General features: G+C 43.9%; 1 protein-coding gene across 16 annotated transcripts in view; it reads left to right on the forward strand.

The window, feature by feature from the left end:
- LOC144683641 (LIM and calponin homology domains-containing protein 1-like) overlaps window positions 1-25,800 on the forward strand; it is a 485,528-nt gene that overhangs the window by 365,564 nt on the left and 94,164 nt on the right. For all 16 annotated transcript variants that reach the window (XM_078546886.1, XM_078546926.1, XM_078546934.1 and 13 more), the window contains 3 exons: window positions 4,649-4,775; window positions 11,677-11,831; window positions 18,117-18,528. In XM_078546886.1, coding sequence (XP_078403012.1) covers window positions 4,649-4,775; window positions 11,677-11,831; window positions 18,117-18,528 — 694 coding nt within the window. The remainder of the gene's footprint in view (window positions 1-4,648; window positions 4,776-11,676; window positions 11,832-18,116; window positions 18,529-25,800) is intronic.

Genomic DNA, 25,800 nt, shown 5'->3' on the forward strand with positions numbered 1-25,800 from the left:
TTCTGCCCTGTATGATTCTATAAAATAAAAATTGGTATTCTAGCTTTAGGAGAGTTGTAAAAACACATTTCTTACTGCCTAATTCTTTCTCTGCTGCTGCATGTGATTTTGGATGATGCTATTTTGCATGCTGAATAAACTATTTGATGTTCGTTCTCGACCAACTATTCTAGTGAAATTGAAATCAAAGCTATGAGCTCTTGCCAGTACTTTGATGTAATCATCACGTTACAGTTTCACTGAAATATTCAAAGCACAATATGAATCAATGGAGGTGGTGATGGGGGTCAGAATCAAGCACAAATGCATCGGAAAAGTATTAGAATACAGTGGTGTTACATGAAAAAGTGATTCTTTGGAATAGTAACTGTTCAACTTTGAATGGGTGTGATGAGAAGTGCCATTTCTTGGAGGACATTATCATTATCCTATTGAAAGTGAATTTGACACAACATCCAAAAACCCAGATAAACAACATAACACAGTAAGTTTGAGCAACATTGTTTTTACAAGTGTCGCATACCTCTCTCTTACATTTCTTAACCATGCATTTAGTTTCACAATTCTTCTTAAACTTCCCACTTCCAATTTGGCATCCTACCCTCCCCTTGTACAGTGCTTTGAAATGTTGCCCTGCTTGAGGGGAACCTGGCAGGTTGTCATTGATTCTGTGAGTTACAAGAATTTCTAAAGGAATAGCTTTATGTTTGTTATAGCAAATAGCTGGTGACAAAAAAGTAAAGATTTTCCTGTGATTTTTTTTTCTTGGAAAATGTGGCAAATAGAATTATTAGAATCACAATTATAATTTCATTCCTTAAACCCACATTTACAATTTCACTAAAATGAACAAAGGAAATTTCTCTAAAGTGAGGGCAGAGCAGCATGATAAACTAAACCAAATAGTTTGGAAAATAAAACCAAACAATGGACTGGACATCCTGTTCTGAAAGATTATTTAAAGAGTGAGGTTTTAGAGTTTAATCAAATCTGACTTCTATAGTCTATGAAACATTGCACAGCAAGAATATGTGGTCGTTAAAAATCACAAAATAAGTGCCGGGCCATCTGTTCAGCCTGCTTCTGTTGATACAATTGCCAGATAGCCTCAATCCGAATGCTTGGCTGAGCTCCAAGACTGACTAATGCATTCAGCCCTGTGTTAGATTATTTACATAATTTAAAGGGAACTGCTAGCTATGTTTAATTGTCAGTTTTATTAGCTTGCAATAAGTTTATTTTCGTTTGAAGTGGGTTTTCAATGCCTGTTTGTTTATTTGAACAAGGTTAACAAGTGTTAAGAGGTTTAAAGGTTTCTTCAATAAGACTCTTGCTGCCTTGTTTGATTGACAGTTTTATGAGAATGCTTTTCAAAGGGATTTTCAAATGTCTGTTTTCTTTATTTAATGAGCATTTCAAAGACTCGCCAGTGTTATTATATGGCTCATTGGTTGTGTACCCAGTATATGCTGGGTGAGTGGACATGGAGGGGACATAGGGGTGGGTGGAGTTGAGTGGGAGTTTGAGGGCTAGATGGTCCAATAAGGAATTCAGGAGAAACAACTATACCCAGAGAGCACTTAGAATGTGGAACTCGCTATCACAAGGCGTAGTTGAAGCAAATAGCATAGATGCATTTAAGGGAAAGCTAGCTAAGTACATGAGGGAGAAAGGAATAGAAGGATATATTGGTAGGTTTAGTTAAAGTAAGGTGAGAGAATAATTGCATGGAGCATAAATTTCAGCATATACCTTTTGGGCTGAATGGTCTATTTCTGTGCCATAAAATTCTATGCAAGAAAGATCATTGATCCAGAACCTGAAATTTGCAAGATCCTTCCAACCTGTAGTGGGATGCCACTTAACTTCAAGCTATGTTTACTCATTATATAGTTTGTGGCTTTAAAGAGAACCACACAATCTTCACAGTAGAATAATGTCCATCTATGTAAAACAGTATAGGATTGATTTACTGTGAATGATGCTTCAAATGGTCTGCTTTTAGTATAATTTTTCACTTTTGAAAAGAAAAGGTCTGATTCTGTTCTTGTACTTGCAGGACTTGAACAGCACTAGGTAGAAGCAGGTAATTTTGTAGCTGCCAACATGTAAAAGGTGCACTTGCACCAGTAAATAGATAAGTGTCAGCTTATGTTGTTTCTCTGGGGTTTCCACCAATCATCTACCAGAAGCACAATGGGAGCTTGGGAGAATCTGCATAGAAATTCTACCCAATGTGCTTTATTTTTATCCATCTTAGTACATATTGAATGAGACGTACTGGCTTGAATCAGAGCTCAATATTCCTCAGGAAGCTAATTTTTAAATTGCATTTGGGGAAGAATACTAAGAATTTCTGAATGGAATTAGGATCATATAGGAGACAGCATGGTGTGGTGGTACTGTGCCACAAATGTTTCAGTCAGAACATTTACTTTAAAGAGAGAAAGAATTTTTTTTAAAAGCTGAAAAAATTGGTGATGGGGAGTTTTTGAGAACTGTATTGACCTAAATTATTACCAAAACATTCAGAATGCACAACTTCTTGACAGCAACTGCAAATTCTATTACAGTCAGAAGAAGATAAGACTTCAGTGGCACATGGAGACAAATCATTTAGAACCAGTAAAAGATGCTGAAGGGCAGGACGAGGTGACAAATACACAGGGTGGGAGCAAACCTTAAATCAGTGACAGTCTTGGAGGAGATCTAATCTACAAAACCTTTATAGTCACCGGGTTTAGGTGTCAAGACTCGATTACTTCCTGTAAATTAGAATGCACAGATATTGTGGAGTTATTTTTGAAGTTTTACACAATTAACAGTTAAATGCATGGGAGAAAGAATGGCCTCTTAATTGGGGAGATCAGAAGGGAGAATTCAGTGTGGCTTAGAGAATAAGCTTGTTTAATCAATGGAGTAAATTTCAATCTTTAATTTATAGGTGAATTTCTGAAAGTGAGCATTTAAGTGAGGGAGAAGCTGACGGCACTAATTAAGAATGGGCTTGTGAGTGAACAGGAATAATAGAATAGTTCAGCTTCCAACATTTCTGACATTATCATATTTTTACCAAGGACATTAGCTTAAGATATTCTATTCTTCAACCCTAAGGGCCCTTAAAATATGATATGGGTACTGAGTCAGTGATAATTGCACATCCATGTAGTACATCAGCTCTCACTCACATACATTTCACAAGGTTCTTATGCTTTTAAAAGAAACAATTATCAACCACTGAAGCTGTCACAACTTTTCAGTCAAACAATAAATGCATGAGCAATATTACATTTGCAATACTATCATTTTCATATAATCACAAGGAGACTATTTGTCCATTCATTCATAATCCTTTAGTATCATTAGTTTTATGTGCAGCATGTTTCCATGGGTGTTTACAAAGATAGGTGCTTCTGTAATATCTTCCTGTGCAGAAACTTTATTGTTGTCCCATATGTTGTGTGGCAACAGGCTTTGTGTAGGTTGGAAGCAGATGCTGATCTTGTGATAGCTCACTTGATAGCTGCATTCTGTTAAACATTGGTGTGAAAAAAAACACAAGTATCTCAGGTGCTGCTGCTGACATGTTGGCCATTCTTATGTTGGTTCACATTTTATTAAACTCAAGGTTTGTGACATTTTATTTCATTTTAATAGATTCGCTACAAAACATTATGCATGATCATTCCCCATTGTGGATTAAACATCTGAGAATATAGTGAGGCCAACAGAATTTGCAGCGTTTGCAGTTGGACATTTCATTCCCTTTCCAAATCATAAATCACACCAAATAATAAGGAGAAATACTTTGAACATGAACATTTTAGCCATCTGTTTTTAAATGAAAACATCAGAGAAGTCAGGTCATGAATGCAGTTGTAGAACTGTTTTGTGGATGGTTCATTTGGTTCAAATGAAGAATGCTCCTTTCCAGGAGCATCCTTTAAGGATGTCTAAACTCTGAATGAGTTCCCTTAGCACAATTTTGCAATCTTAAATATTTTTCTCCGTGAAATAGATGGGATATTATTTGATGATAAGGATTGATATAAGGGTAAAATAAAACTCAGTTTTTCAAATTAGGACAATGTTCTAATCTCAGGACTATCTGTGCTGATTTGATCAATACCTTACATAATCTAAAAAAAAAGCCTTGTAATCTTGTTTCCAGGTTGTGGAAAGTTTTGACAGTTCTTTTTCATTGCTACTTGCTAATAGTCAGGCCTATGAACTAAATGCAGATCAAAGTTCATTGTTTTAGACCCAAAGATTCCTTTGTTTTATAAATGTGGAGTTTGGCAAATTTATTAATTTACTTGAATGCAATTTTTGCCTGTCATTTTTAAAAATCTTGTCAGATACTTGATTAATCCCAAATGAATAACATCAGATTTTAGTTAAAAACTGTCAAGCAGAGACTATAAAACTTGGCCCTCCAATCTGGTTGATTATTGTAGAACTCTTGTGTGGTGTAACACATAGGTCCATCCCGTGGGTAAAATAAACATTATTCATGCAAAAATAGCTGAATAGGGTTTCATTTGATGAATTCTAGCCCCCTCATGTGGAGGAGGAATATACCCTCATTAAACAATATTTAAGAGAAAAGGAAAAGCATTCTCATTTTTTTTATTCTCCTGCTTTACAGAAGTGTCAGTATGAATGATATGAGACCTGAAGATGATGTTTCAACCCAGCCTCACAGTAAAGCTCGCCATGAGGAACTACACAACATTCATAGTCGACTACGTGAAGACCAGGACAAATGGCAAGAAGTAAGAGTGGAAAATAAAACTGCTTGACATTGCCGTCCATCTACATCACCCAACAAACTGCCATGATACAGACCTCCCCTTGTCTCATGTATTCACAAACCCTGACTCCTCACTAGCCTCACACTCCTGTCATATCTATTACCCTTCTGCCCTGCTCATCGCTCCCTGGTACTGGTTGCCCATCCATCTGGCACCAAAGAGCAACATGAGAAGATAATGGTTAGAGTAGGGGCTCCTGTACTCTATGGTCTCCCTCCAATATATTATAGTTGATTCTTACTACCTTTTTGCCAGATAGTTTGAACTGATCCCCTAAATGAGTCTCCATTTGAGATTCAAAAGTCAGCAATTCTAGGTTTCCATGTGTTATATTAAAACTTGGTAACAGCATTATACAATGATCGCATTATGTGGCACCTTAGTACTTTGCACAATGTTGCTAAATTCACATTAGAAACCATAGCGATAATTCAAATGGGTGTTAACGTCTCGGCCAGAATTGTGGCAAGAAGAGTTTCAAATGAACAAGTTGGCATTTGGCACTTGTACTCAAGGTGAAACATCAGAGTCAAACTATGTCACAGACATAACAAGCAATATAAATTCAGCTGTAGCAGATTTTGCTACTTTACGCCCCTGATTTCACCTTTGAAAAATTGTCCTTGAAGCGGTAACAAGGTTCCAGACAACATAAGGTAGACATTCTGTAACAATGTCTTCTCATTCTATATTATCTTTGTTAAAGCCACTATTAAATAAAAAATGTACATTTTCTGCAGTGACTGGCTTTGAGAGGTTTAGAGTGGCTGTGTTGTTCATTGTGAGGCAGCTGTATAATTGCACTTGATTTATTTTATAAAGCACTGGACTGAATTGATTAATCTGCCAGAAATTGCACCTGATGAGTGGCAGTGGAGGGGTGGTGCGAGTTTGTGTGCTTTCTTAGTCCCATCAATGTGGCTGGGCTGCTGGCTCCAGAATACCTTCTGAGGTCAGACTAGACTCTTTTAGTTAATGTAGGTGGGCTCCTGGTAGGATTTGCACCACATTGAGATTGCCCACCTCAGGTGACAGGGAGGTAAATGGCTAATGTGTAGGGTGGTCAGCAACCCAAGCTGATGAATCTTTCTTATCAGGTTTCTGCTTCTCCCACAATGCCAAACTGGACCTGACCAAAGTCCTGAATGACATTATCTGTAACTGGAACATTATGTTCCTTATCCTCCTCAATTTCTCTACAGCCTCTGACATGTTGACCGCACTATTCTCCTCTAGCACTTCTCCATTATCCAGACTGGTGATAATCTATTATATTAAATAAATAAATGCAATAAAAATTTCATGAAACATGTCCCCTCATGTGACTGTGTCACATGTGATGGGGCATGTTTTTATTTTTCAGAAAAAGTTTTCATTTAATTCGTAAAAGCTTTAGGGAACCTCATCCCATTCGTGGATGAGGTTTCCTAAAAAACGCAAAGGCTGCTTGGCTTTTTAGCCTGCCCGCCAACCGTAAGATTGGATGGGCAGCGTAAACTTGAAATTAATTACTTCGTTAATGGCCTTAATAGGCCTTTCAATTATTAGCGGATGCGCAGCCGACTTCGGCGTGTGCCCGCTGAATGAAATATCGCGAGACTGAGCGATGACGTTGGGATGCTCACCCGATGTCATCATGCGTCATTTTACGTTCCGGCGTGTCGGGCCTGCCCCCGCACACCGAATGTAAAATCCTGGCTCATAATTTGAAATTGCCTCCCTTAAATCCTTGCTCCTCTAAGACACCATTTATAATGCACAGCTGCAAATTTGGGCTCCATGGTGCCCATCGTTTTGGTGTTACAGTTGCCATTTTAGTACCAAATTGACATCCATGCCATGTATGTACACTTCCACCATGGTATATGCCAAATGCCATCTTGGTGAGGGTGTTTACACAGGCAGAAGGAGCTTGCCCTGTAAGTATTCTGAATAGGCAGATTGCAATATCAGTCAGAACACTGATTTGATGCTAGTGCTGCTATATTTGACCTCGATGCTCTAGCTCCTGCTCTCTCTTCAACATGCACAGCTGCTCAGCAAGAACCCTCCTTCAACAATGCCACCAGTGTTATTTAAGGGAGCATTCAACAACTTGCAGGTTAGTTGCTGATTAATTTTTGCAGGTTTTGTTTAAGTTTTTAGAAATGCTTGGTTTGAAGAGTTAGATCAAGTTAGTCAAGTCCACAGGGAATGATACTGCATGTGATGAAGGCCTTGGTTGTGACTGCCAGGGTTCCAGTCAACCACTTGCTCCCAGTCATTGGTGCTGTAGTTGCAATTCTCCTTGGGCTGCAGCATGAAAGGAGTAGAGGCAGCAGAGAGGACAAGCTGCTTGAAGAGGGAGGAGGAAGATGAGGGGGAATGCTCTCGGCAAAAGGCCTTATCCAGGGTTATCGAGGCCAGGGTTTTCTGTGCCCGCTGGTGTCGGGTGTGTTTGGTGGCGTGAGTGGACAATATGGCGTGATCAGTTTCACGGCAGCATGAAACTAGTTTGTGATTGTCCATTCGGCCCGCCGATGGCGGGCCATGTTTCCCACGATCAGACGTCGGGAACTTCATTGTAAAACATCTGCATATAACTATAAGGCCAGCCCACTGGACTCATTCCCCACCCCACCCCACACTAGATTGTCCGCCCACGTCAGCGGGAAAACACACCGACATGTTTCACAATAGCAGATAAGCAACATGCACTTGGTGAGCTGCACTTTGCTTGGGGCTTCAAGATTTGTTTGCCTACCTTGCTTCGGGCAGCACTCGCAGTCATCAGTGCCAGGCTTCACAGACAGCACCACATCACTTCTAGGGGGGCTCACGGGTAGGTCTCTACCTACCAGATCAGCCATATGTGGCTGGCTTTTCAATGGCTGCAGGGCTAGGTCTTGCGTGGGGAAGGGGGAGAAGTGGTCTCAGTCAAGGGAAGAGGCTGCAGGACGAGAGCTGTACTGGGGAAGGAGGGTACCCCAGGGTGTGTGAGGGGGCACATGTTGATCTGTGCAAGTGGCCTCAAGATGGTGAGGGCTGAGGAGACAGTCTGCAGAGGAGATGAGGCCAGTTGGACATGTGAGGGTATGTGTGTGAGAATGGGTGGTGATATCCCTTGAGCTGGCAGTGAGTGAGATGCCAATGAATGTGTGATGGGCTTGAGTGTGAGTTTAGAGCGATGGGATGGTTGCCTTACTTTGATTGCACGGATGAGATAATTTATACTGTATCTACATTGGATGGCTAACCTCTACTGTGCAGCATTGGCACTGACCACCACTGCCACCGCTTGCCATGCTGGATTGGTGATGCCGCTGCCCACCCTGTGGCCAGAGCGGCGGTAGGGGACGTCACAGTGTCCAAAAGGCATTCCAGTGCCGTGTCATTAAACCTGGGGGCTGCAGTCTTTTTGCCTTTCGTGGACATCTTCCCTGCAGTAGTCGTGGGCTGGAAGCGCTGAGATGTGTGCACGTGGCTGTACTTTAAATATGGCACCCAGCGTGATGAAGCAGTGAAGTGATGGTGTGGTGGGCGAATGAGAGCCCACCCACCATGGAAACAGTGTGTTTCCCAGGAATGCATAAGTAATGAGGCGGGTTTTGAACGGTACGGCATAAAAACCCGTCATCGCAGACAGCGGGTAAAAAGTCGTTTTACCCACCCGCTACTGCACTTAGTGCAAACCTGGGACGATTCTGCCCCTAGTATGTTCCAGGAACATTTCGCTTACCTACACCTAAGCCAGGAGCAATGTGCGTACTGTCTACATTTTCTGATGGAGATGCTTACACAACCTGCCATCCCATGCAGACAGACTTGCAACCTCATAGCAGGGCATGAACAGAGCTGCCATTGTCTATGAAGGTGTCCATATCACTGAACTTCATTGTGCTGGGTCCTTTCAGGCTGGAGCAGGCAACATCAGTAATATGTCTCAATTCACCATCCACTGCTACATCAGAGAGATAACAAACGCTCTTTATGTCAGCAGTGTGACCAGAGAGAAGTAGATGGAACATACTTTGGGTTTGCCAGGGCTAAGGGCTTGCCCATGGTGCAACTACACACACAGGGCTTTGCGGGTTTGCTAAATAATGTGATGTAGTGCAGCTGCAAAGGTTATCATGTTCAAATGTGCTGTTGGTGCGGGACCATGGCTCATTACATCATGCTGGTGAATGCCTGCTAACCTGGCAGCAGTCGTGATGCTTTCATTCTGCATCTTATAGCTCCCTCAGTATTTGAGCCCTGCACAACAAACCAGAGAATGACTACTGGACGATAAGTGCTATTCACTGACTGCCTGGCTTATGGCTCTGGTGTGCAAGCCAACCACCCACATGGCCAGCATACTTACGATGGGCTGGATTTTGCCAGTCTTCTAGGAATGGACTGGAAGTGGGAGGAGCCCAAAAAATAGCATGGGTAGGCGGGGAAAGACGGGGTAGAGTGCCCGTCGCCTTCCCACAGCCATGACATTTAGCCAATGGCAGGAAAAGCGGAGGACAGTTGTCTGGCCCACAGGCTAATTGTCACACGTCAGTGGCCAATTAAGGGCCACCTCCCACTACCGCTGGCATTTTTCAGGTAGCAGGGATGCCCTCCACCATTTTAGGAGGCCGCCTGCTAAGCCCTAACAGCCTTCCTGTGAGCTTGGGGAGCAGATGTCCTCCCATTCAGGCACCTTGTGGCCCACAAAGCAGTACCCCAGCTTGGCCGCATGGCAATAACCCACTCCTGCCCCTACTAATCCTCACTGCCTCCTCACTGGGTTTACACACCTGACCCCCACAATCCACAACCCCACTTATCTTTCTCAAGGGCAAAATCCATTGCTGCGTCCTGTTGGCTGGGTGCAGTTCCAGCATTGGCCACCTCTCCCAGTGACACAGCTAAGACTGAATGAAAAGGAGAATTTAGAAGGAGCATACTGTCATCCTGTATGGTTTTAGCCTCGCTGTTGGCCAAGGCCTCAGTCAAAGCCACGCTAATGATTGTCAGCACTAGCTCCTCTACAGAAGTGCGGACACGCAGCTGTGCCCGTCCTCTGCCAGTTAGGTGCTGCTTGATATTGATGGGTGCTAAATATTGAAAAGACTGAAGCCATTATTTTCAGTCCCTGTGCCAAACTCCGTTTCCTAGTTACTGACTCCATCCCTCTCTGTGAGATGAAGGCAGCCTATTCACAAACATGGTGTCACATTCGACCCCAGCTTGAGCTTTCAGTCTCGTATTTGCGCCTAATTTCACCTCCATCACATCATCTGACTCCGCCTCTCCCTCAGCTCATCGGCTGCTGAAACTCTCATTTATGCCTTTGTTGCCTCTAGACTTGGCTATTCCAAAGCACTTCTGGCTAGTTTCCTCACATAAACTTGAAGTCATTCAAAACTCTGCTGCCCATTTCCTAACTCACAGGAAGTCCCATTCTCCTATCACTCCTGTCCTCATTGACCTACATTGGCACCCAGTCAAGCGACATCTTGATTTTAAAATTCTTGTCTTTGTTTTCAGATCCCTCCATGGCCTCTAGTTCTGTAATCTCCACTAGCCACACAGCCCTCCGAGCCACCTGTGTTCCTCTAGTTCTGGCCTCTTGAGCATTTCCGATTTTAAATGCTCCTCCATTGGTGGCTGCACCTTCAGTTACCTAGGCCCTAGGCTCTGCAATACCTTCCCTATCTTTCTCCATCTCGCCACCTCTCTACCTTGTTTTTCTCTATTAAGACAGTCTTTAAAACCTAACACTTCGATCAAGCTTCTGGTCATCTGACCTAATATATCTCTTTATGTGGCTCAGTGTCATATTTTGCTTTATGATGCTCCTATGAACAGGCCTTGGGCCGTTCCATAAATATAAGTTGTTGCTCTTGTTGCCGCTGTTTGGGTTTCTGCACCACCTTGTCCTGCAAATGTGCCAGTGAGTGAGTTGCAATGTGTTTGGGTGATGTACCTTTCACAGTTGAATAGCTGGCAGTATGTGTAAGCTGTGAGTTGTGCACCTAAGGCTTGCAGCAGTGCTAAGTGTGTGAGGGTGAGGTGAGGTTATGAATGTTAGAGAAGAGTCTTGATAGATGGAGCTTGAAGGTGAGTGAAGGAGGTATGGTGAATTGAGCAGACCCTAAGGCTAGTGATTCACTTCTAAGGCATTTTAAGATAATTTCACTGATCTTGATGACTTGGGTGAGGTCACAGAAATTTTGCGACACCACATTCAGGTTTACAATGCCAGATTGTGAAAGATATCTGTTCCCATTGCCTTTGTGATGTCTGTCTTTAGTGCCTCCTGACCTCCTCATGGCGGAGGACCTCTGTCCTCCTTCTTGCACCAAGACCTCCAGTATTGCATTGGACAGCTTTGGAGCACACTCTGTGTCCTGTTGCACAATTTCCACACCTTCTGCTCATAACCCCCTCCTCAGGCACTTCCAGCACCTTCTCCCTGCCTTTAGTAGGTGCAGGCAGGCTTTGAGAGGTTTTAGCCTTGCACAACCTGGAGCCCTCTGCTGAGATATGCAGCCAATTGCTTAGAACTGGGCTCTACACTACTATGATTTAAATTAGCAGGCTGCTGCACAGAGTTTACATTCTGTCTGCATCATCATGAATGGCCGTGGGTTAATCGCACAGCACGATCCTTGCAACCAATTACCAGTCTTATCCAAACTTTCCCCCCCCTCGCCTCTTACACCATGCTTTCACTCACTCCTGTGAATATTAATGTCTATGATTTAGTATCCATTTGTTTCTTATTCTTCTGTGAAGTAATTTGTAGTGTTATTTTTTTAAAAATAAAGGTGCTGTTTCTGCTGCAAGGAACAGACATTAAATTTATGCAATACAATATGTGAAGAAAAACATTATTTTTATGCAGGACCTGGCTCGCTGGAAGAATCGGAGGAGGAGTGCCTCCCAGGACCTTATCAAGCGGAAGGAGGAACGAGATATTGTGGAAAAAATAATGAGTGGGGAGCGCAGTTCAGAAAGGCGGAAGAGCATTAAAACATACAGAGAAATTGTGGAGGAAAAGTATGAAATTTGACTATAACATTGTCCTAAACTGTTCTTGTTTTCCATTCATTTTGAGGCATATTTGCCAATAACTGGTGCTATAGGGTGAATTTTAACACCCAAAAAAGGGTAGGTTTAGGTCAGGTGAGAGGTTAAAGTGTTAAAAGTCTAAATACCAACTGCAACCCTTCTCCAACTTGCCCACTTTTGGTTTAATGGAGGTGGAATGATGGCAATGAGCAACCCACTTGGAGGAGGCAAGAGGACAATTGAAATGTTACAATATTTCCACTTAACCTGTTGGACCCAGCATACCTGCCTCACCAAATCCCCACAATTAGGCACACACCTTGACCCTTCTGATCTCCCTCCAACCGCCCCCAAAGTCTCCACCCTCTCCCACTCTGAGGTCTTGCCCCCTGAGGCTTCTCATTCCTCAGACCTCGGATCTCCCCTTCCCTTCCTCTCCTACCCGAGGCCTCCAATCCCTCATGTTTCACATCCCCGGCAACGCACCCCATCCATCCCACACTGGGATCACCATCCCATCACCAACCCAACACCTCCTCACAGGGACTGGGTCCCCGCTCACCACCCGCACCATCATTGATCCTCCCACCAGGATTGGATTCCCTGGCCCTGGAACTGGAGCAACCTCCCAGGATCAGACCCCACCCCTCCTCCCCCCCTCAGCCCAGCTCACACCCACACCCCAAGACAGACCCTGGGGAATCAGACCCCATGTGGTTGGACCCCTGACCCCAGGAACAGACCAGCCTCCCAGCTGGCCCTGCGACCTATCTTCTCCAGTGCTCACTGCCCAATTGGAAACCAACCCTGTCAATAAACTCCACAGCGTGTGGGCAGAACCCTGACCTTGGATTTCTTGCACTCTACTGACCACTTCCCCATGCCTGGCAGGTCAAAAGTTTTAAACTCCCTTCACTGAATCTGCTTTATGTAGCAATGTCATAAAGCCAGGGCCACCAGTGGCAGAAAATGGCTAATATTTTAATAAATGGAAGTAATGGTAATATTTGTAGCACAGGTCCATAAAAAATATAACATTATGTTTATGGACAATGATGATCCGGTTATAGCATTTTAAACTATCACTCAAAATTCAACTATTCTACCCCATATCCTTTTTGGGTAAGATTTCCCTCAGTCTTAGAAGTTTGGAGGATTAACTCACTTCTTCATTTTCAAAATCCAGGGCAACTTTTCTTCAAGCCCAGTTCTCACAAATTGTTAGCTTTTTGATCCTACTGAGTCTTTGGCTCTTTCCCCACAATTTACGTTCCTTGGAACCAGTGACAACTTCTTGAATTAATTTGACATTAAAGGGGGTTTTAAGCAGCCTCTACCCCAGCAGCAACAGGCCAGACTGCCAGGTTAAAATCAGAGTGGTTGACATATTGCCTTGTCCCCATGCCACCACCATATTTTCCAGTGCCATCTGTTGGGCAGCCTAGACACCCATAAGGAGGCAGGACCATCATCAGTCCAGGTATACATATGATCTGATTCAGTTTTAATGGCTGCCTTAAGAGGAGCTTACGTTGTGGATGGTCCACTCGAAGAAACCTTGTGGACCAGAGAAAGGGGCCCAAAAAGGTACAGTAAGTATTCAAGTTATTTTTGTGGGGCAAGTAGGAGCAGGAGTGCTCCCCTGGGTTCTAGCAGGAGAAGGTGGGTTACTCTCTCCCTGTGATGGCCATTTCCCGCAAGCCCAGGACTTGTATTTCTGCCAGCTGGGTTGCTATTGAGCTGCCTGTTATTGTGCTGGCTTAAAGCTGGTGACCACAGTGGGACAGCCATTAGGGACATACAGCTCATCCTATGTATGGTATTGAGGGGTGGTCCTTGGTACCACAGGTATTAGGCAACTGACCCACCTGCTCTACTGACTGATCTTCCCGTGGTTAAAATACCCTCTTAGATCTCTGAAGTATATCCAGCTATTGTCTCACCCTTTCAAAACTGAAAACAAGTTTTAAAAAGTGAGAGAAAAGCCTAATTATACATTACTGAGAGACCCATAGCATAACTGAAGTAGAAAGTAATGGCAATATCTAATAATTTAGCCAGTCTTATTTTTTATTTTTTCTCGGGATGTAGGTGTTGCTGGCATGGCCAGCATTTGTTGCCCATCCCTAATTGCCCATGAACTGCATAGCTTGCTAGGTCATTTCAGAGGACAGTTAAAAGTCCCATTGCTGTGGGTCTGAGTCACATATAGGCCAGACCAGGTAAGAGTCCAGCAGATGGATTTTTATGACATGGTAACCATTATTGAGACTAGTTATTCCAAGTTTCTTCTTAAATAATTGAATTCAAATTCCACCAGCTGCCCTGGTGGGATTTGAACCCATGTCCCCTAGAGCATTAGCCTGGGGTCTCTGGATTACTAGTCCTGTAACATTACCACTACATTACCATCTCCCTTTATGTCATAGGGTCTGATTTCCCCTTCGAAGCAGGATCACAAGTCAGTCTACTTGCTGATGTTGCGATCTCGATTCCCAAGTAGCAGTGCCCGCCCACGCTATTTTCACCATTGGGTGATGGGACGGGCTCGAATCAGGTCCATCACCTCTGGAAGCAGACCTGAGGCGGGAATGGAGGTGGACAGATGCCGAGGTGGGCAGGTTAGAAAGCCACCTCCGTTCACTGAGACATTTTCCCCAAATCCTGTTCTGCCAGATGGTTAGCTTTTTGAGTCTTCTGAGTCTTTGCCCTTTCCCCACAATTTATGTTCTTTGGTACCAGTGACAACTTCTTGAATTGATTTGACATTAAAGGGGTTTTTTAACACCCAGCAGCAATGGCCAGGCTGTAAAGTTAAAATCAAAGTTGTCGCCTTACTGCCTTGTTCCCATGCTGCCACCATATTTTGTACATGAGTGTTAGGAACACTAATCCTCAACCCTCACCTGCCCCGCCCACCCCTACATGTCCTCTCCATACCCACCATGCCCACTCACCTAGTATCTACTATGGACAGAAGTTATGAGCCTGTAATAATATTGGGAAGTCTTTGATATGCTCATGAAACTGTCAAAATAAACAGCCACTCAAAAACCTTTACTTTTCTTAGGAGTACATAAAACTGTCAATCAAACATGTCACCATTCAAACTTTGCTTGAAAAAAATAAGCCTCTTAAGTGCTCAAAAAACTCAAAATATACAAACAGCCATTTGAAAACACCTTCAAAGAACAATTCCAATACTTGCTCATGAAACTGCCAATCAAAACAAAGCTCACAGGCCACTTCACAGCTGTAGCATCGACCCCTGTTGAACTGAATCCATTAGTTGGGTTTGTAGCTTAGCCAAGCATTCATAATAGGATTCCATTGCACAAATGAATTAACAAAGCCTGCAGAGCTGAATATTGTTGAAATGAGAGACATGTTGCCAAGCTTTACCAAGTAGCACCCTTTACTCCTGTAATTTAAATTTTTGTGATGGTTTAAAAATTGACATTCTTACGTTTGTTCTGATGAGTGCAAGACAAAAAGCTTCAGCAACATGTCCCTTTTTCTGGCAACATTCAAGAGCTGAATTTATTAAAACATTTGAACAAGTGGAACAGATGGCTATCTGATCCCCTGCTTCAAAGGCTCAACAGGTAGCTGAACTCTGAATCAGTGTAAAGATTAAAGCACATGACATATTAAAATCTGAATATCAATACTGTTCAATGCAGAAGATCACTTTATCCAATGGATAATATACTCTAATGCATCTGAAGGTTCACAATGTTGGTCAATTTTACGGTCACTTTCCTTTTAAGAACAAACCGCTATCACCAATTGCTATATTAAAAACATACTTAAATTATCATACAGCATCTAATTAAGACACGTGAAGTTGCCAACAACTTTTAAAATTACCTATCAAAAGGTTCCTAACTTCAAAACCCCATGGTTCACGTGACGCTCTTCAGAAACTCACCCGCCTCACTGAAAATTTCAAACTCTTGGGCTGGATTTTACTGTTGGCGAGAGGGGCGGGGCCCGCTCGTCAACGTGTAAAATGACGCGCGGTGACATTGGGTGGAACTCCTGTCGTCACCGCACCCCATTTAAATTTTCAGGAATGGTCAATTGAGGCCATTGACAGAGCAATTAAAGTAATTAGTGGACCTGCTCGTCCAACCTTAAGGTTGGCGGGCAGGCCAGGGGCCCCGGCGGGAAGTAGAAAAAACATGAAACCTCATCCACAGGCAGGATGAGGTTTCATGTCGGGTTTTAAAAATTTTAATAAAGTTTTTTTGGAAATTATGACATTGTCACATGAGGGGACATGTAAGGGAAATTTTTTTTTCTCTATTTTTAATATTTTTGAAAGTAGTGGCGATCTCCCTGAGGCTGCATTTAGCCTCAGGGAGATGAGTGCACTCTTTCACGCATGTGCATGAAAGAGTGCAATCTCGATTTTAGGCATTCCACCCCCCCCCCCCCCTCCTCCCCACCCACACAGGAAGCGCATAGAGCTTCCCTGCGGACGTCATGCTGGGTGGGCCTTAATTGGCCCACCCACGTAAAATGGCGCAGCGCCGATCGGAAGCGTGCCCGCACACGCCCACCCATCAACTTCCCCCCCGACAGGGGGAAAATGCAGCCCAAGGAAGTACAAAATTGAGGTAGGCAGCAACATGGAAGTCCCAATGTTTGTTTTTTGTGTGCATCAGGTCATAATCTACCCCGCTTAATGCATGGTGAAAATGGTGGCTAGCGGGAATCAATTGGCAATTTTGGAATTCCATTCCTCCACCTCTTTTTCACCCATTTGATATAGGTTTGTCCTGTGTTGCGTTAGCAAAATCTGATCCATTGAGTTATTACAACACAAAAGGAGGCCATCCGACCCTTCAAGCTTATGCTGACTCTCCATAGAGCAATCCAATTAGCCCCATTCCTCTGCTCTATTTCTGTAGCCATGTAAAATTATTTCCCTCAAATGACATCCAATTTCCTTTTGAAATCATTCATTGTCTCTGCTTCCAGAACCCTCATAGGCAGTGAGTTCTAGGTCATTACCATTTTACTGTGTAAAATAGTTCTTCCTCACATCTGCCCTGCATCGCTTGCCCAAGACCTTAAATCTCCTTGTCTCCTAGCCATTGCACCATCAACTGATGGGAGCAGCTTGTTTTTTTTGCCTATTTTATCTAAACCTGTCTTAATCATGTATACCTCTATCACATCTCCCCTCAATCTCCTTTGCTCCAAGAACAACCGCAGCTTCTCCAGTATAATCTTGTAGCTAAAATTCCTCATCCCTGGAATCATTCTGGTAAATCTCCTCTGCATCCTCTCAAGTACCTTCACATCCTTCCTTAAATGTGATGACCAGAACTCAATGCAATACTCCAGTTGTGATGCAACCAGAGCTTTATAAAGATTTAGCATAACTTTGCTTTTTTCCTCAATATCTCTATTCACGATGCCCAAGATCCTATATGCTTTGTTAATTGCTCTCTCAAAACATCCTACCACCTTCAAAGATTTATGCACATAAACCCCTAGCTCCCTTTTTCCTCCGCACTCTTCAGAATTGCGCCATTAAGTATATATTGCCCCTTCTTATACCTTCTGTCAAAATGTATCACCTCAAACTTTTTTGCCTTAAATTCCTTTTGCGATTTGTCTACCCGGTCTATGTCATTTTGCAGTTGATTGTTATCATCTTCACTGTCTGCCACACCGCCAAGTTTGGTACTAAAGGAAAATTTTGAAATTTTATTCTGTATTCCTATTTTTAAGGAAAAACAGTGATCCTAGCACTGACCCTTGGGGAACACCACTGTCCAGCATTCTACAGTCTGAAAAATCTTTTTTATTCTACTTTAGTTTGGTAAATTTTACAACATAAACTATCTGGACATGAGCTTGGCCCCAAAACCACTGCAAAATCGGCAATACACCCAGTGAGCCACAAAGACAAAACACTGCTGTGTATACTTTTATAGCTCTGCTGCAGAGTGAAGCTAGCACTGTACTTACCACTGGACTATAAATAAAACAGTTATTTTCCTGACACAGTGCCTAGAGTATTTCTTTGTTGCAGGATAAGGAGGCGGGAAACTTTAGACATTCCAGTTCATAGATAGTGAAATTGGAGACGGGGTGTAAAGTGGGCACCTGACCCAAATCTCTCCTGTTCCTGCTGGCCACTTATGTTAAACTAATCTGCTTCATTCAATACATCAAAATAGATTCTGAGAAAGGCTGATTGTAAAGTGAAATATTTAAACCTTGTGCTATAGTTCATTACTATATTTTGAATCTCAGGGAATGCAGAGAACATGCACTCCAAGAAGCGTATAAGAAAGCAAGGACCCCAGAAGAAGCTGAAGCCATTTTGAAAAAATATTCTCAGAGATTTATCATCAGCGAACCAGTTCTTGAAAGCTTGGTGATGCCAAAATTCCTGGAGAGAAGTCAATCTGTGGATTCAGATACTCCATCATCACCAACAAAAGATTCTAATTCTCTAAAATACTTACGACAGCAATCATTGCCTATCCAAAAATATACTGCCACAGTTGAAGCAATGATCATTCCCAGCAGCCAGTCCGAGACTAACTTTTCTGCCGCAGTAACATCCCCAACCAGATCTGTTGCCTCTAAGGCAGTGCCTATGTTGACCCCCAAGCCTTATTCACAACCAAAAGATTCACAGACTGTGCTGAAATCATTTAAGGTAAGAAGGAGCTATTAAAGCTAGAGTCTTCGATCTTTATACTAGTGGGCTCACTACTTATTCAGATATTTTCACTACAAGACGTAAAGATATTCAAAAGAGTCAATGCCAACTAAACCAGTTATGTAGAAATCCTGTTGTACTCCTTAGAGCAGAGAAGGTTAAGAGGGGATTTTGACAGAGGTGTTCAAAATCATTAAGGAAAAACTGTTTCCAGTGGCAAAAAGTCAGTAACCAGATTTAAGGTATGTGGCAAAAGAGCCAGAGGGAACATGAGGAAACATTGGCCAGAATCTCACATTGATCAGGTAGGCGTGGGCATGTGCCTGACCTGAACGCACGCGAAATTGTGTAAAATGACATCGAGTGTGCGACCTGACGTCATTGTGCACGCGAGCAATATTGAGGTTGGTGGGCGCATGCGGGAGTTGGAGCCGTGCCCACCAGCAATTAAAGGGCCAATTAAGGCCATTAAAAACCCTATTGTCCACGATTTTAAGTTGCCCGTGCAATTTCACGCTCATCGCATGGGCAAAATGGGCAGGCAGGCAGCCTGATATTAACAAAATCTCATCCAAGGGTGGGATGAAATGTCCGGGTGAAATATAATAAAAAAAGATATCTGGGGACTGATGTTTTTTGAGTTCTGCTGTCAGGCGCTTGAATGTGCTGCATAGACACAGTTTGGTGCATTTTATTCTTGTAATTTAACAGGTCTGCAACTCCCTGAGGCAGCTCCAAAGCAGCTGTCTGCCTTCAGGGAGCTCGCCCACACCCTCACCTTTGTTAGCACCCGCCCTCTCCCTTGGCAGCGCTGAGGCTTTCTCTGCGTGTGTTTCACCCTGTCTGGGGGTTAATTGGCTGGCCAGCGTGAAATTGCATTTGGGAGCCAATCGTGAGCGGAAGCGCATTTCGCGTCCCACTTCTGGGCCTGCCGACTTGGCGCACATGCCAAGCGTGAAATTCAGGCCATTGTTTGTACATGGTGAGTTGTTATGATCTGGAATGCACTGCCTGGAAGGGTAATGGAAGCAGATTCAATAGTAACATTCAAAAGATAATTAAATAAATACTTGAAGGGAACAAATTTACAATGCAATGGGGAAGGAGCAGGGGAGTGGGACTAATTCGATAGGTCTGCTAAATTCTATGATTACATGATCTGGCCCATCGCCGCCCTCAAGCACTCACTCCAGTGGAGTATATGACATCATTGGGAGGGCACGTGACTTGCACAACAACATCTTAAGTGTCTGCCAATCTGATGTTGCCAGAAATTCTGGTTAAATACATAGTTTGAAAGTGTTTCCCCATGAATAATTTGTATCAGCATTCATGGCAAAGAATGCTGATATGAACTTCATCAACTATATTGATTCCATGGAAGTTAGAACAGAATTACGGATTATAGAAGAGCACGGCATAGAAGCAACCATTTGGTCCATCGACTTTGTGCTAGTGATTTTCTCCATATCACCCACCAGTACTCTCATGCTCAGGTGAACATCAGTGATTGTACACTGACTACCTGCCATCTTAATAGAGCAGTAGAAAACATCTATGGAAACAACAGACATATCAATTAGTCATATTTGAATTTACTTCTTCAAACTTTGAAGAAGTATTTTGGATCTTTCTTCAAAGTAGAAGACACAAAAAGCATCTCAAGAAGAGCAGGGGGGAAAAGGGAGGGAGAAACTTCAAACAGTCATGATTGCTAGAACAAAATTACTAGGAAAACTAATGGAACTAAAGGCTGACTAGTCCCCTGGACCTGATGGTCGGCACCTTAGGGTCTTAAAGGAAGTGGCTCCAGAGATAGTGGATGCATTGGCTGTAATTTTCCAAAACTCCTTGGAGTCTGGTAAAATTCCAGCGGATTAGAAAACCACAAATGTAACACACTATCAAAGAAAGCAGGGAGACAGAAAGCAGGAAACTATAGACCAGTTAATCTAACATCTGTCATTGGGAAAATGCTAGGATCCATTATTAAGGAGGTAGTATCAGGACATTTAGAAAATCATAATACAATCAGGCAGAGTCAACATGGTTTTGCGAAAGGAGGATCATTTTTGACAAATTTATTAGAGTTCTTTGAGGATGTAACAAGCAGGGTGGATAAAGGGGAACCAGTAGATGTAGTGCATTTGGATTTCTAAAAGGCACTTGATAAGGTGCTACATAAAAGGTTATTCATGGTGTTGGGGGTGATACTTTAACATGGATAAAGAATCAACCAACTTAACAAGAAACAGAGAGTCAGGATAAATGGGTCATTCCAGGTTGGCAAACTGTGACGAGTGGAGTGCCGCAGGGATCAGTACTGGGCCCTCAACTATTTACAATCACATTAATGACTTGGATGAAGGATCTGACTATTGTTGTCAGACTTGCTGATGATACAAGGATAGGTAAGAAAATGAAAACAAAAACAAAAATACCTGGAAAAACTCAGCAGGTCTGACAGCATCTGCGGAGAGGAATACAGTTAACATTTCGAGTCCGTATGACTCTTCAACAGAACTTCATACGGACTCGAAACGTTAACTATATTCCTCTCCACAGATGCTGTCAGACCTGCTGAGTTTTTCCAGGTATTTTTGAATTTTTGTTTTGGATTTCCAGCATCTGCAATTTTTTGCTTTTAGGTAAGAAAGCGAATTGTGAAGAGGGTACAAAGGGTAGGATTTTACGGCCAAAAATTGGACTGGCTGCAAATTGGGCAGGCCACTCCCTCCCGTACTTACGTAAAATACATGTAATGAGGTCAGGTCAGCAATCCAACGTCATCCTGTCAGTCTCCAATATTATTGAAGGCGGGCAAGTGCCGAAATTGGAAGCCCACCCACTATTTTGAAAAAAAACAATTAGCAAACTGTTGAGCTTGTTAAAGAAGCAATTGACGCCAACTTTACATTGCCCACTCCACTTTTTGGTACTCGCATAGGAGAATAGTTGGGAGTGAGTTACACCAGGTAATAGCAGGTGGCACAAGGGTGGATTAAAAGGCCTGCGAACAAGACCACAGCTGCGTTAGCAGCAGAGCCTGCTGCTGAAGGTGGCAGTGTTTGGCTGTTAGTAGACTTTATTTCTTCAGCTTTTATAGACTAATATTACAAATGAGAGGGTGCCAGGGAGGGGGACTGGAGGCAGGACTATCCTAGAGGACTCCAGCAGAGGAATCAGAGATCGCTGTCCCCATGGGGATTGTGCACTCTGGAGGAGGCTCCTCCAGTGAGGAGGAAATGAGGAGAAGGAGACGGAGGAGGCCAGCTATCCAGGGATAGGTGCATCCTGCGGTCCAGGCAGGTGAGGAACCTGCTGCTTGACAAGGGCCAGAACCACGCAGACAACAACAGCAGTCAATCCATGGTGGGAGAAGGTACTATCCTGCACAGAGGGTCTACCGGCAAAGGATAAATTACCATCAGCTCTGACAGTACCAATGTCTTCACAGACTGTGTCTCTCCAGGGAGATGGTGACCTCTCTTTCTGAATTGCTGGCTGGGGAGATAAATTCAAATTGAGTTGCCAGCCACCCAATGCTTGTCACTCTCAAGATGATGGTGGCCTTGAACTTTTATGCATCAGTGACATTCCAAAAATCACCCAGAGAGCTTTGTGGCACATCTTAAGCTTCAGCTCACCATTGCATAAAGGTCATTGGTACAATATTTAGGCGAGCAAATGACTTAATCTTCTTCACCACTGATGAAGTTAGTCAGACCGAGAGAGCCAGAGGCTTCACGTGTATTGCTGGATTCCCCAAAGTTCAAGGTGTGATAGATTGCATGCATATAACTATCAAAGCTCCATCAAGCCAGCTAGGGGCATTTGTCAATCGGAATGATTTTCATTCCATCAATGTCCAAATTTTGTGTGACCATCATCAGGGGATCATGCAGGTGTGTGCCCGCTATGCTGGGAGTAGCCATGACTCTTACATCCTTAGGCACTCCCAGGTACCATGGATGTTTTGTCCACCAGAGCCATTACAGGGTTGGCTTCTTGGAGACAAGGGGTACCTGCTGAAGAGATGGCTCATGGCCCCAGTGAGAAATCCACAGACAGATGCAGAAATGTGCTACAATGAGAATGACGCATCTTTTTTTTTATATGCATTCATTGAATGTGGGTGTCGCTGGCTAGGCCAGCATTTATTGCCCATCCCTAATTGCCCTTGAGCTGGTGAGCTGCCTTATCGAACTGCTGCAGTCCATGAGCTGCCTTATCGAACTGCTGCAGTCCATGTGGTGTAGGTACACCCACAGCGCTGTAAGGGAGGGAGTTCCAGGGTTTTGACCCAGCGACAGTGAAGGAACGGTGATATATTTCCAAGTCAGGGTGGTGAGTGGCTTGGAGGGGAGCTTGCAGGTGGTGGTGTTCCCATCTATCTGCTGCCCTTGCCCTTCGAGATGGTAGTGGTCGTGGGTTTTGAAGGTGCAGTTGAAGGAGCCTTGGTGAGTTCCTGCATTGCATTCTTGTAGGTGGTGCACACTGCTGCTACTGTGCGTCAGTGGTGGAGGGAGTGAATGTTGGTGGATGGGGTGCCAATCAAGCGGTCTGCTTTGCCCCGGACGGTGTCAAGCTTCTTGAGTGTTGTTGGAGTTGCACTCATCCAGGCAAACAGGGAGTATTCCATCACACTCCTGACTTGTGCTTTGTAGATGGTGGGCAGGCTTCGGGGAGTCAGAAGGTGAGATACTCACTGCAGGATTCCTAGTCTCTGACCTACTCTTGTAGCCACAGTATTTATATGGCTAGTCTAATTCAGTTTCTGGTCAATTGTAACCCTCAGGATGTTGATAGTGGGGGATTCAACGACGGTAATGTCATTGAATGTCAAGGGGTGATGGATAGATTCTCTCTTGTTGGAGATGGTCATTGCCCGGCACTTGTGTGGCGCGAATGTGACTTGTCCCTTGTCACCCCAAGCCTGGATATTGTCCAGGTCTTGCTGCATTTGGACATGGACTGCTTCAGTATCCAAGCAATCGCGAATGTTGCTGAACATTGTGCAATCATCAGTGAGCATCCCCACTCCTGACCTTATGATGGAAGGAAGGTCATTGATGAAGCAGTGGAAGATGGTTGGGCCGAGGACACTACCCTGAGGAACTCCTGCAGTGATGCCCTGGAACTGAGATGATTGACCTCCAACAACCACAACAATCTTCCTTTGTGCCATGTGTGACTCCAACCGGCGGAGAGTTTCCCCCCTGATTCCCATTGACTCCAGTTTTGCTAGGGCTCCTTGACGCCACACTAAGTCAAATGCTGCCTTGATGTCAAGGGCAGTCACTCTCACCTCACCTCTGGAGTTCAATTCTTTTGTCCATGTTTGAACCAAGGCTGTAATGAGATCAGAAGCTGAGTGACTCTGGCAGAACCCAAACTGGGCATCATTGAGCAGGTTATTGCTAAGCAAGTGTTGCTTGATAGCACTGTTGATGACCCCTTCCATCACTTTACCGATGATCGAGAGTAGGCAGATGGGGTTGTAATTGGCCGGGTTGGATTTGTCCTGCTTTTTGTGTACAGGACATACCTGGGCAATTTTCCACATTATCGGGTAGATGCCAATGTTGTAGCTGTACTGGAACAGTTTGGCTAGGGGCGCGGCAAGTTCTGAAACTTCTGAAGCATAAGTTCTTCAATAATATTGCCAGAATATTGTCAGGGCCCAAAGACTTTGCAGTATCCAGTGCCTTCAACCATTTCTTGATATCATGTGCAATGAATTGAATTGGCTGAAGATTGGCATCTGTGTGGCTGGGGACCTCTGGAGGAGGCCGAGATGGATCATCCACTCGGCACTTCTGGCTGAAGATTGTAGCAAATGTTTCAGCCTTATCTTTTGCACTGATGCGCTGAGCTCCCCCATCATTGAGGATGGGGATATTTGTGGAGCCTCCTCCTCCAGTGAGTTGTTTAATTGTCCACCAGCATTCACGACTGGATGTGGCAGGACTGAAGAGCTTAGACCTGATCTGTTGGTTGTAGAATCACTTAGATCTGTCTATCGTTTGCTACTTATGCTGTTTGGCATGCAAGTAGTCTTGTAGCTTCACCAGGTTGAGACCTCATTTTTAGGTATGCCTGGTGCTGCTCCTGGCATGCCCTCCTGCACTCTTCATTGAACCAGGGTTCATCCCCTGGCTTGATGGTAATGGTAGAAGTGGGAGATATGCAGGGCCATGAGATTACAGATTATGGTTGAGTACTATTCTGCTGCTTCTCATGGCCCACAGCACCTCATGGTTGCCCAGCCTTGAGTTGCTAGATCTGTTCAAAATGTATCCCATTTAGTAAATGGTATTGCCACAAAACACAATGGAGGTTATCCTAAATGTGAAGACCAGACTTTGTCTCCATAATGACTGTGTACTGGTCACTCCTACTGATACTGTGATGGACAGATGGATCTGCGGCATGCAGGTTGGTGAGGATGAGGTCAAGTATGTCTTTCCCTCTTGGTTGGTTCCCTCACCACATGCTGCAGACCTGGTCTAGCAACTATGTCATTTAGGACTCAGCCAGCTCGGTCTGTAGTGGTGCTACCGAGCTACTCTTGGTGATGAACATTGAAGTCCCCCATTCAGAGTACATTCTGTGCCCTTTCCACCCTCAGTGCTTCCTCCAAGTGGTGTTCCACATGGAGGAGCACTGATTCATCAGCTGATGAGTCATTGTGAGATTTCGATGCTTGAATCGTGCAGCTGGGTCTCTGCAATATTCTCCAGCTTGTGGTCTGCTGCGCCATACACAACCTGACGCTTCAGAGAGGGAAGGCCCTAGCAGAGGATGATCTCATGGAATGAGTCACATCCTCTGACAATGACGCTGAGGGTGAGCAGGAGAAGCCATGCCAGTTAACAGAGGAACCCGGTGTACAACAGGCTTTGGATGGCAGAGAGTTGCAGGAGTTCGTTATGATGCAACATTTTATCTACGAACATGGAATTCATCAAACCAAAAAGTCTTTGCCTCCCTCCCATCAACACCAGGGCTGGCTGTGCATGTGGCAGTGGTGAGGCACAACATGAGGCTATTCAGAGGGGTTCACATGAGCAAAAATTCCCTTGATAACAGTCAGTCACTCAAATCCAAACCAGGGCACTACATACATGAAACACATCTGAAGCCAGAACAGCAAGTACAGACAACATTATTTATTATACATTTTTAAAATTCATTCATGGGATGTGTGCATCGCTGGCTGGGCCAGCATTTGTTGCCCATCCCTAATTGCCCTTGATAAGCTTGTGG

Source organism: Cetorhinus maximus, chromosome 1 (assembly GCF_964194155.1).
Source record: "Cetorhinus maximus chromosome 1, sCetMax3.hap1.1, whole genome shotgun sequence".
Taxonomy (NCBI): domain Eukaryota; kingdom Metazoa; phylum Chordata; class Chondrichthyes; order Lamniformes; family Cetorhinidae; genus Cetorhinus; species Cetorhinus maximus.